At 36.4% G+C, this 12,430-nt stretch overlaps 1 protein-coding gene across 1 annotated transcript; it reads right to left on the minus strand.

Annotated features, from left to right (window-relative positions):
• Positions 1-10,212: 10,212 nt before the first annotated feature.
• LOC109153485 (glycine-rich protein 23-like) lies at positions 10,213-10,644 on the minus strand. Its single transcript, XM_019301351.1, has one exon. The coding sequence runs from the start codon at positions 10,642-10,644 to the stop codon at positions 10,213-10,215; it is 432 nt and encodes a 143-aa protein (XP_019156896.1).
• Positions 10,645-12,430: the final 1,786 nt, after the last annotated feature.

Raw genomic sequence — 12,430 nt, forward strand, 5'->3', positions numbered from 1 at the left:
TGTAATGATGTTGTTTAAGGATGATTAGATAGTTTAGCCTGTGCATCTGAGTTCTCCAGCTCAGATGTGGCATAACACCCCGTATTCTTATGTTTAGTACTGCTCTGTTTGGGATTTAATGAGAATTTACCTTTATCATATAAGTTTTAAAAGTTTCGAAAATCCGGGGTGTTACATTACCAACATCTCTCGCTGAACAGATATATTTGGCTTTCAGGCACAGATGAGTAGATCCCAGAGCGCGCTAGAGATCCGAGGGGTAGAGTAGCTAGTTCCCTTTCGGCCTGCGTGCCATGATTATGTATTGACGTTGTTTAAGGATTTTAGTTAGTTAGCCTGTGCACTTGAGTTCTCTAGCTCAGGTGTGGCATAGCATCCCATACTCTTATGCTTGGTTTTGGAATTTTATGAGGAATTACCTTTATTATATAAGTTTTAAAAGTTTCAAAATTTCGAGGTGTTACACTTGCTTTAAGAAAAGGAAAGTTAGAAGCAGTTAGTTCCTGAGTATCTTGTTGTGCTCATTGTGCCAATCTTCCATTCTAAATTCCTTGTTGTTGATGGCATGATAATCCTTGAAATTGTATCATCGAGTTTGAGCTTATGCTTTCTGGAAATTTTCCCGTAGCTTGTTATTGATTCCTGAGTCATTCTGACTGCTTCCAGTTTGCTTTCACGAAGCTATCTAATGTCTAGAGTTGAGTATGAGAAGTTGTTTTGTTTGAGTTGAGCCTTGAATTATTGCTAATGTCTATTCTTGACATTCCACGATTTATTGTTGAATCTGTACCTAGAATGCTTATAAATTCTTTCTAAGTCTTCTTATGAGCTATCGTTGACATGCAATGCTAGTATAATTGAATCTTGAAGCTAGAATGATCTTGTTGAAAGTCTTATTCTTGGAATTTCATTGTATTTGAATTGAGCTTATATTCCTTGAAATTCATATTGTTGGAATCCATTGAGTGGTTGAGTCAAGATCTATTCGTTGTTGTTATACAATTGGAATCCGAATTTGTTGAGTAATTCCTATGAGCTTATATCTGTTGAGTATTCTTGAAAGTGTTTTGTTCTTGACGGGCTATTTTATTGACTATGTATCCTTTTTGTACTCTCGGATCATGTTGCTATTATCTTGAGATCGTCCATTGTGGTATTCTTTCCTTGTTATTGAGCTATTGAGCTAATGCTTCGAGATCATCTCTCTTTTATATCTTCCTTTGGAATTCACGAATGTTGATCTATTGCTTGAGATTAAAACCTTATTGTATCTTTATTTGAAATCCATTAGTATTGAGTTATTTCATTGAGGTTATTCTTTGTTGTGTCCATCTCTTGGAATTCGATCCACAACTTTTGTTTCACAAGACTTTGTAGAATCTTGGAAAATCATGACCTTAACAATCATAACTTTGGTTGTAACCAATAGTACTCTCGATTTTCAATTTGGAAAACTCTTACTTTCTTCCTCTGAAAAGTCAAATTCCTCCAATCAAAGTGTACACCTATCTGGTGAATCCAAGTTTGTTAGTTAAGAAGTTGCTTTGTTCAGCCTTGTTGTTATCCTGGAAAGGTGAGAGTTGAAACTTGAAAGTTAAAAGTTGAAAATTGAGAAGTTATGTGAAAGTTGATAATGTGATCAGTATAAGAGTTATACCTGTACCCTATGTGTGAGCCTTTGTTGTGCGTGAAGAGATAGATTGTGTCAAATGTTAATGATTGAGTATAGTTCCTGTAGCATCGTGAAGCGCCAAGAAGCAACGTTTGGACCTGGAGCATTCATGGAGTGGATCTTTCCATCGTCGAGGCACATCAGATCCAAGGAAGCACGCAAAGCCAAAACAAGAGAAGCGCTAGCGAAGACATGAAGCAAGTAGAGAATAAGTCAAGACTTAGCCATCACGATCAAGTCACGGATTTTCAAAGGAACCACGGCATGGCAGACAAGAAGGATATCACAAGTCAAGACCCAAGTGTAGCAAGGAAGAACAAGACTAGAAGGAGACACTATCATTGCAAGAAGTGCGGGAAGGATCACCCAAGAACCAACTGCAGTGGGAACCCGATAAGGTGCTTCAAATGTGGAAAGGTTGGACATCGTATAACACCCCCTAAAACCATGCTATTTTAAGCCTTAAAACCTGCAGATATATAAACCAAAACATCAAACACAACGGAAGACTGAAAGAGGATAAATATAAAATAGAAGAAACGGGGTGCTATGCCACGCTCACCCAAAGGTGAACGCACAGGCTACATCTGCATTGTTCAACATCTAAAACCATCATAACAAAGTACTAAGTCTAAATTGGCTCACAGGCCACAAAACATAAGAGGGGAGCTATACTAGCTGGCACTAAACCGCGCACTCGTCTAAGCATCACCTGAAAGAAGCATATAAAACATGGGACGACGCCCGGTCAACGAAAAATGCTGGTAACCCACCAATACATGTGAAATATCATACATAGCTAAGATATAAGTTTGTAAAGCCATTTTCGAAACGGAATACATATATATAAGTCCAAAACCAAGAGTAATAGTCAACACAAGACTCAAACACTCTCAACAAGAACATGGGAACACATCCCAAGACTACAAAGAACAACAACGACCCACAAGAAGTCTCAAGGCATAATCTATCGTCATACAATAGATTAATACCCGACATGCATAACTCAAAGGAATAAGGACACAACCAAACGGCAACACATGCCTTTGTGACTACACACGTCACAAGAAGAGAACTCACAACAATGGTTACACAAGCCCTCGTGACATCACCCATCACGAGTTGATATGCCTTCCTTATGCCCGGTTCTAACCTTATGGCTACTCCCAACCTTATATCTAGTTCCAACCGTTACCTCCAGGACCCCTGTACTTCTTAGTCCAACCTTTTCCCTCCTGGGACCGTCGTCCCCCACCAACAAACCACCAACAAAACCACCAATTTCATAGTACACAAGGTACCGATCACACACACGGCGACACACGCCTCTCCAAAACACGTGAACCTGACACACATGTCACAACTCCATAATCACGTCATGGCCACCACGAGGACCACTGCAATACGGTGGTGACTAGTGTCCCATACCACTAATCGTGATATCCAGGTAAAGCCACACACACCACACCTCAATAGGAATCAATCAACGGATCACAACGAAGATATGAAACCATACTCAATCAAGGAATGGAACACAGTCCAATAACAACGATGAATAACACAAGTTATCATCAACAATAGGAAGGTACAAACAACACACACGCTAGCATTTAAACACCGAACTAGCATGCTTATCAAACGGGTAAACCAAACGTAGTTCCGAAGAACACACAAGACCCATCACGGTTCTACGAAACACAATGTTGAACACTTAGCACGATTGACGACACTAAAACCTACAAGGATTCCTACCATATAGTTCTAGACATACGAAACGTCAAGAAGACACAAATAATTCCATAAAAGAACATCGGGAAGTCAAAACACCAAATACCGAGTCAAAAGAATTACGGGGAACAAATCCCGATCGTACACCAAAGTGTACCCCGCGGGTGGACCCACGGGTAGGCCCCTACTCGTGGTCCTGCCTGCGGGTACCAACACCCACAAACCACGTTCCCGCGGGTAGGGCTCTGCCCGCCGTTCCGCCCGTGGGTACATACCTGTGCCCAAAATAATCCCTTCGGGGATTTTCAACACCAAGCTCAAATTCAAGTCCAAAACATGCCAAAACTCACCAAATACAACAAAATGACTTGAATCAAAGGAATAGCCAAGCAATGGCACACAAGAACTCTAAACACAAGCTCTAGATATGCATTTTCACAAGACAATGCATAAACACTCACATTTCATAGCAAAACACATGTAGAATCCAAGAAATATTCATATAGGTAAGCAAAATAGATTTTGTAGAGCATGGGTTACCTCTTGTAGACAAAAACCTTCTCTTAACACCTCACCAAGCTCCTAGCAAAGCTCACCTTCCAAACCCACTTCAAGAACACACCAAAAGATCATAAAGATTATATCTTTAAAAAAAGACACCTAAGAGAACACTAAAAACACAAGATGAACATGGATCTTACCCTCCTAGATGCCCAAATGTATGAAAGGTAGAATCTTGGCGACAACTCTTGAAGTTTTGGCAAAGCTTCAACTTGGCTTGGAGGAAAAGCTATCCACCTTTTTAGAGAGAAGGTGGAGCTAGAATTTGGAAAGTGTAAGGAGAGAAATGAGGGTGTTCTACTAGGTTAGCTTACAATACTAACACAAGGTGAAAAGTCAAGAATACCCTTACTAACATGAAGAGGTGTAAGGGAACAAGGGAACTCCTTACAAAGCTCAAGGTACAACTTTGACTTTGGGGTTGACTAGTCAATTACTAGTCCTCGACTATTGAATTTTCAGGATTTTAGTAATTAAATTACCAATTGAAATAGGATTAATTATTTAATTAATCCCTTAATTGAATTTGGATTTCGGGGTGTCACACATCGAGCCTATGAGTGCTAAGCAAATCAAAAAGGGAACGCCTCAAGTCAAGGACCTAACGAGGGTGGACGTCAGCTGAAGAAAAGATCTTATAGAAATCAGTCTGGAAACAAGAATGATAAGGGTGGACAAAGGGGTAACCACGACAGTATCAAGAACAAGAGAAGTAGGAAGGAAAATCAAGGCCAAAATATTGTTCGCGGTAATCAGCTGATTAAGAGGGCGCAAGTGAAGATTGTTTGCGTGGAGACAGGTACACTCCTTATGAACGCCATACCTGTTTAAGTAACATAGTTGATTTTGGAATTTCAACCTTCTGTGGCTGTTATGCTTTTGGATTGATAGTGAAGAGACCTTTAAAGGCTAGACACAAAGAATAAGAGTTGAATTAGAAACATAGAGAATTGAAACGTAAGATTGGGTTATTCATAAGCAAGACAGTTCCTTCCATCTTTAAGAAGTTCAGGAAGATATGAACTAGGGGTTTTGAACTCCGATAGAAATGAAGTTTAAGATGATTGACAATGACTTTGGACTTGTGAGGTGTATGAAGGTGAGGAGAAAATTTGTAAGTAAGTAGTGTCTTTTATGAAAGGTGAGGAACTAAGAATGGAATTAAGTAAGAAAAGAGCAGTTTAGGGTATGTGAACTTGGAAATGATAAGTTGTGAGAGAGTTGAAAGAAAGGAACTTAGTGTTGAGATTGAAGAAGTGGTAAGAACGATAAGAATAAGAGAAGTAACAAAGAAACTTTGAGTTAGTGAATTCTAGTAGTTAGATTAAGCTTAGTGCCTTAGTTGTTTCAGTGCTTGTTTGGAACTCAGAGATTCCATTTCTTCTTAGTACTCCAAGAGAATTCCTAAACCAATTCTTGAAATTCTTACCATCTTTACGAAAGCTTCTGCTCGAAAAAATCCGTTCGTTCCTTCTAAGTTTCGGGATGAAACTTCTTTTAAGGGGGTAGAATGTGACAACCCAAAATTTAATTTTATAAATTCGGTTTTTAAGAAATTCCAAAATAGCCATTTTCACTCTATAAAATTTTTGCGATGAAATTGGTGTTTGAATAAATTATTTTGAGCCACTTTTAAGTAAATTCTACATCGAGACTTATTTTTAAATCTAAAATCCTAAATCCTCGGGTACATTGCGTACCTAATTTTTGATCCGAAAGTCAATCTGAGTGAAACCGGGAGAAATCTGAGAAACCTAAACGAAGTGGTTGACTAAAAATTATTTTTGGAAAAATGTATTCTGACCCCAAACTATTTAAAATCTCATTCCTAGACTTTGGTCCATGTTGTAAGATAGACCACAAGCTTGCCTGATATTTTGTAGAACTCAACCAAATTACCATTTTGCCCTCCTCCAATCATGAGCATTTCTCCTAGGGTTTTGGACCCTATAAAATGCATCTTTAGCTTCATTGTGTTCTCCTAATCTCTTCCTTGTTTCCCTCAAGCTCTTGTTTGCCAAATGGAAGGAGGAAATACAGTAAGTATTAGCATTCATTTCCTCCATTCATTTTCCATCCAAAGGTCCCCTTCTCTCGTAGCTTTCAATCTCTGAGGTTTGTTAGGCTTTGTTTGTGTTGTTGTTTGAGGTGTCTAGGTGATGATGGAGTGGTGTATGAGAAGAGTAGATGTTGAGATTCACACAAAGAAGAAGAACAAGAAGAAGAGGCAACAAAGGTATAACCCCATGAACTCCCATCTTAAGTTTTGGCCATGTGAAGCCATTGTTTTATAAGTAGAAATGAGTAGAAATGCTAGATTTTTGAAGTGTTTGAGCCATTAAGTTATCTATAACTTGTCTATGATGTGTTGTTGATTATTTGAGAGTGTTTGGTTGCCTTATTTTGTCTTACAGATGAAGGAGAAACTCACTGGTGCACAAACCAGTGTGCACCAGATGAGACACGGGACTAGCCAACGGCCCTAGGCAGGGACCGTTGGCAAGTCCCGTGGAGGAGCGGCCCCAGGGCACGCCTCCAGGTCAGAGCCGTGGCCCTAGGCCGCCGCTGGGCCGTCCCAGGTGGCAGGGCTCCTCTACCCCCGCCGCAAGCCCCGTTGAGGTTGTCCTGTGCAGTGGCCGGGCCCTTGTGGCTCAGCTACGTGTCGTTTCGGACCGGGTGTCACGGTACCTTGGGGCCGTCATGACGCACGTTTGGGCTTTTGATTCCGTTGAATTTGGAGTAGAAATGAGCATTTTGTGTTAGAATTTGTGAAGAAGTATGTTACAGAAAATTGTTGTGAAGGTTTACAATGAAGAAATTGCTAAGTGTTGGTTTTGGCTATTTAGTTGAGAAGTATGAGAATTATATGAGTGTTAGATAATGGAATATGATCAATATTTGTTATGTTTTGTTAGAAAAGCATGCCTAAGGTGTATGTTATGATTTATAGAGATTATTGTCAAATTCCAAGTATTGAAGTCTACAGAGCATGTTAGTCTTAAATGTTTTTATCCAGGGAATGAGTTTAAAGAAATTTGAGTTCCAAATGCATGAGAATTATTTGCTATTATTTGTCAGATTATGAATTTCAAGCATGATTATGTGTCCTTTGAGAGTTCACAGTAATTTATAGAATTGAAGTATGTTGTACAGTAAATTGCATTCCAAGCATATCATGTTTTAAAAGTGCATAAGTGGCCAACGTGAGCCTAAGTATTATTTTCCAAAACTCATGAGCATGTGGAGAATCTTTATCTTGTTGCATTGAAAAGTTGTTGAGATGTGACATGCATAAATTTGGTGCATGAGATATGTGTGTGTGTGTGTGTGTGTATATATATATATATATATATATATATATATATATATATATATATATATATATATATATATATATATATATATAAGTGAGGTTTTGGAGGGCCCGTTGAGACTATGTCCTTTCGGAGTAAAAGAGAAAGTAATGGATATTGCGATCCGACAGATTTATCATGTAACGTGGTGTATTCCCACGTTACGAGGTTGGAGACTGCCTGCCAGGCTTGGAATCCTGGTTATGGGGTGTGCACACTAAAATAACGATACCTGATTCCACAGAGAAAGTAAGCAAGAAAGAAAGATATAGAACCAAGAGAATGGTTCTGTGGGCGAGTTGAGTATGTGGCCGGATAGATTGCCGAGCCAGTTAGATCCATTCACGATTCGTGAAGACCTACTTCCCCACGAGTTAGAGGTTCCGTAGTTACGGATGTGGCGGATGCACGAGATTACACCATACACTAGGGCTTCGCTGCGGCGGAGTACCTGCCTCGCACAAGAAGAGAAACGAGAAGTATGAGAAAGTTTGAGCAAGAAAGAAACTGAGTCAAGAGACTCAAGGGAAAGAAAGCGAGTCATTGTGACTCTAAGAAACCTCAACGGAAAAGTATTCTATTTACAAACGAGTGTATAAGTATACTTATCCTATTGCCTCTTATTGCTTTTGAGTATCGTATTGCACGATATTGCATTTGAGTATAGAATCGCACGAGATTGCATAATGAGTATGTTTGCACGAGATTGCAGAATGAGAATGTTTGCACTAGATTGCATATTGAGAATGATTATTCGAGATTGTATATTGAGTATGTTTGCCTTAGTGGCATATGGATGTAAGATATTTCTAGTTTGCATGATGAGAACTTGAAAGCATGAGAATAATTTCTTATTGTTTGATAGCATGAAATTGCTTGTTAAGTTATGTGTTGGCATGAGATTGTTATTGAAATGTTATACGGAATTGAGTTTTGCTATGTTATGTATGCGATAGTATGAGCATGTTGTTAGGTTTGATATCGTTGAAGTATGCCTATTTGATATTTTAAGTTGTGAGCATATAGAAAGCTTTGTGGTTTATATTAAGGTTTTGTCTAAGTTATTGAGATTGCTTAATTTGAGGATGTGAACAAATGTTTTTCCAAAGTATATACTGTAGTATTTTACAAGGTTGAATGTGGTTATACTTAGCTTCGTGCTAACGGGTGTTTTCTACTTGTCTACTTGTTGTTTTACAAAACCCCTTCCAGGTGGGCCAAGCGTTTGAGAGTTGATCGAGTTAGACTAGTTTTTTAGATCTGACAGTCTAAACTCTTTTTGTTTTTATGATGTTATGATGATGGATTGTAGACTTATGATACTTATGTTTGGTGATAGACACCGGGGTGTTTTTCCCCCAAGTGACTTTAATTAAGTAATTTCAATGTTAGTTTGACTAAATGACTCAGTTCTATCCTTAGCCTGTGCAATCACCGTGGAGATGTGGCTGTGGCAGTGACATTCCCACTAGTTTGTTATTTAAGTTGTATTTCGCTGCTTAGTTTATCTTGATTTTGGTTTTAGAACTATAAATAAGATTAAGTTAAGTGGGGTGTTACATGTGGTTCACCACGCTCCATGAACCAAAGCTAGAATTGCTATTTAATATAGTTTGGGGTTGAAAAATGAATTTTCCTAAAATGATTTCTAGATGAACACTTGGTTTAGGCTTCTCAGAGTTCTCCCGGTTTCACTCAGAAAGATTTCTCAGTTCAAAACTTGGTACGCAAAGTAACCGAAAATCTATGATAATAGATTGAAATCAAGTCTTGGTGTCGAATTTATTTAAAAGTGGCTCAAAATAATTTATTCAACACCGATTTCATCGCAAAAATTTTTATGGATTGATAATTGGCTATTTTGAAATTTCTTAAAACCGGATTTATAAAATTAAATTTTGGGTTGTCACATGCTCCCACTCCCCCCACCCCATATAAAACCTTTGTGGGTATATATGTATATATAGTACAGGTTTTAGTATAAGTATAATAATAAAATAGATAAAAGTTAATAGGAGATAATTAGGTCAATTGGCAAGGCATGTATTTAATCTTTGGATTTGGATCTTTGGATAGGCCAAGGTTTAAATCCTAATGCTTGTTTCAACACGTCTTACCATTAGGTTTGTCTTTTCAACCTAGAAAATATATTATTTAATAGTAAGATATATGTATAACCTTCTTTTATATTAATAATGAGATGAGTACGTAATCTCTAATTAATTTTTTATTTGAATTATTTTATCAAATTAATTATGTTTCTTATTTTGTTACGAAAATTTTAATGTGTTTTGTTTTTCGCCCATATCCAACAGTATATATGCCTATACTTTTAAGTGTTTCAATTAATAGTAAGATTTGAGATTACACACACACACACACACACACACACACACACACACACATATATATATATATATATATATAATCTTTTTTTATATTAATAATGAGATGTGTAATCTCTAATTAATTTTTTATTCGAATTATTTTATCAAATTAATTATGTTGCATATTTTGTTATGAAAATTTTAATGTGTTTTGTTTTTCGTCCATATCCAACAATATTTATGCATATACTTTTAAGTGTTTCATTTTTTATCAAACTATTTGTTTTAATGTGTTTCGCCCTCATTGGAAACAATTTTTAGATCTGCCACTGAAAATAAAAGTAAGAAAGAGTGAAATAATGGCCACATATTAAAATAAATATTTATAACAATCCGCAAATTTTTACATAATAAAATGAACTTCATATCATAAAGATCAGAGACACAAAATACACACACTTTACACAATTAATTAACATAATTATAATAACCAGGTGATATCATATATGATCACTTATTGCTTATATGTCAAGCCAAATTAAAGCTGATAAATATAGTATGGAGTATATATTTATTTGCCATTGCCACCGCTACCGCTACCACCATTGGCGCCGCCACCGGCAACTCCCCATGCACCACCGCTACCACCGCCACTACCTCCCCCACTAGCTCCGGAACCAAGCCCACCACCACCACTTAAACTGAATCCCAGAATTGTACCGCCGCCACCGACATTGACACCGCCTCCGAGTCCGCCACCTCCAATGCCAGACAGGGCACCACCAAGTCCTCCACCCCCGTCGAGGATGCCACCATTCTGCGAGCCCCCGAGAATGGTATCAAGTCCTCCACCCCCGCCTACACCGTTGGAAGCACCGCCGCCACCGCCGGCAAGCAAAACTCTTCCCAGACGACGAGGCTGATACCAATCTGCTAAAACAACAACGTTAGTCAATAAAATGAGGAAAACAAGAAGCTTAGTGGAATGGGCGATTAATCCCATTATGACTTTGGGGGAAAGTTGAGGATTATTGCTTGAAAGGATAAGCTGAATGGTGCATGACAGATCCCTTTCCTGCTCTATTTATAGTAACAGAGGATTAATTTTTTTTTTTTTTTTTTTTTGGTGAGGCCAAGAAAGCTATTTTGGTGAGGAGTAACAGAGGATTATAAAAAAACAAAAAACAAAAAACAACAAAAAAAAAAAAAAAAAAAAAAAAAAAAAAAAAAAAAAAACAAAAACAAAAACAAACAAACAAACAAACAAAAACAAAATTAGTCTTACATTAATTACTATTTTTATTAGATGTCAACTTTGATTATTTATTTGTATAGTTTCCAGCAAAAATAAAAAATAAAAAATATTGCAATCTTGGTATGTTTGTTTATTAATCACTGCTGGAAGAATGTTATACAGGTTGTAATTCATTTATATATTTGTATAGTTTCCAGCAAAAATAAAAAATATTGTAATTCAAAGAGGCATCACCGCCTCCACTAAGGCTCAATCTCATAACTTCCTATATAGAAAAGTCACTACATACCATCCAAGCACAAGGTGTTTGGCACTATAAATATTATTAATTTGGAAGAAAATTATAATTTTTAATCTTTTATTTCGCATAAAGGTGTAAATTTAGTCTCTTAATTATTTGTTACTCTAAAATTTAATTTATAAAATTTTAACTTACATTATTAATCGTGGAAAAAAATAAAAAGAGTAAATTATAGTGTAGATAGCTTGTCACAGGCAAATTATGCCACGGACGCGGGTCCACATTGCAAGGTGGACTTGGATCTAAAGATACAGAATTTACATAGTATATGTTCATAATTTACCTTTTAAAAATTCACAATTTGTGATAACCATGTATTGTATTAACAATTTCTCAAAACTTAGAAACACTATTTATATTTTAAAAATTCACAATTCTAATATTAAAAATACATAATTTAAGATAAGAATCCACTTTGCGAGGTAGACATGATCCATGGTACAAGTGTATAACAACTGCTAATCACAATGGTAGGCCATGGATATAAAAATCTGTGATGACATTTTGGGTATTTTAGACAAGTAAATATATGTACTTATTATGTGCAATAGGTTGCACGTTTGTCATTGTTTATATGCCTCAAAACTTCTGTATGAGTTGTCTTATATTAAATTATCATTTTTTTTTATTTATAAACATAATTTGTTGATTATTCTCTAAATGATATTATCTACTATTTTATTAAGAAGAATTACGGACACTTTGAAGATTTGTGAGTTAAAACTGTCGAACTTCATCTATTTCATTTATGCAGTAGGATGTCTCTTCAAATGTCTACAAAAAAAAAAAAAAAAAAATGTAATTAATCAAGTTAGTAAACATGTTAATTTACAAATTATAATTTAACTATACATATAGTTGTATTTAAATTACTTACCTCATCTAAACAATCCTCCATTGAATGCTTAGTAACAATGTTGTACATGGATCGCAGTACATAGTATCCACATTCAATGCCTCCGGATGGTTGCGCGCGCGCGCACACACACACACACACACACACACACACACACACACATATATATATATATATATATATATATATATATATATATATATATATATATATTAATGTTAATATCATATTAAAATATTAACTAAAACCTAAGGTTAATATCATATTAAAACTTTAATTTTAACTTCATACTTTGCATTCCTTCCAAGCAATAGTTCTAGCTCCTCGTCCATTTGCTGGAACAGATCAAAATGTCCTATATTAATAAATAACATTTA

Source organism: Ipomoea nil, unplaced genomic scaffold (assembly GCF_001879475.1).
Source record: "Ipomoea nil cultivar Tokyo-kokei standard unplaced genomic scaffold, Asagao_1.1 scaffold2494, whole genome shotgun sequence".
NCBI classification, from domain to species: Eukaryota; Viridiplantae; Streptophyta; class Magnoliopsida; order Solanales; family Convolvulaceae; genus Ipomoea; species Ipomoea nil.

What these genes read in the sequence shown, in the direction of transcription:
- LOC109153485 (XM_019301351.1), bottom strand. Translation starts at nt 10,644, where the DNA reads ATGGGATTAATCGCCCATTCCACTAAGCTTCTTGTTTTCCTCATTTTA.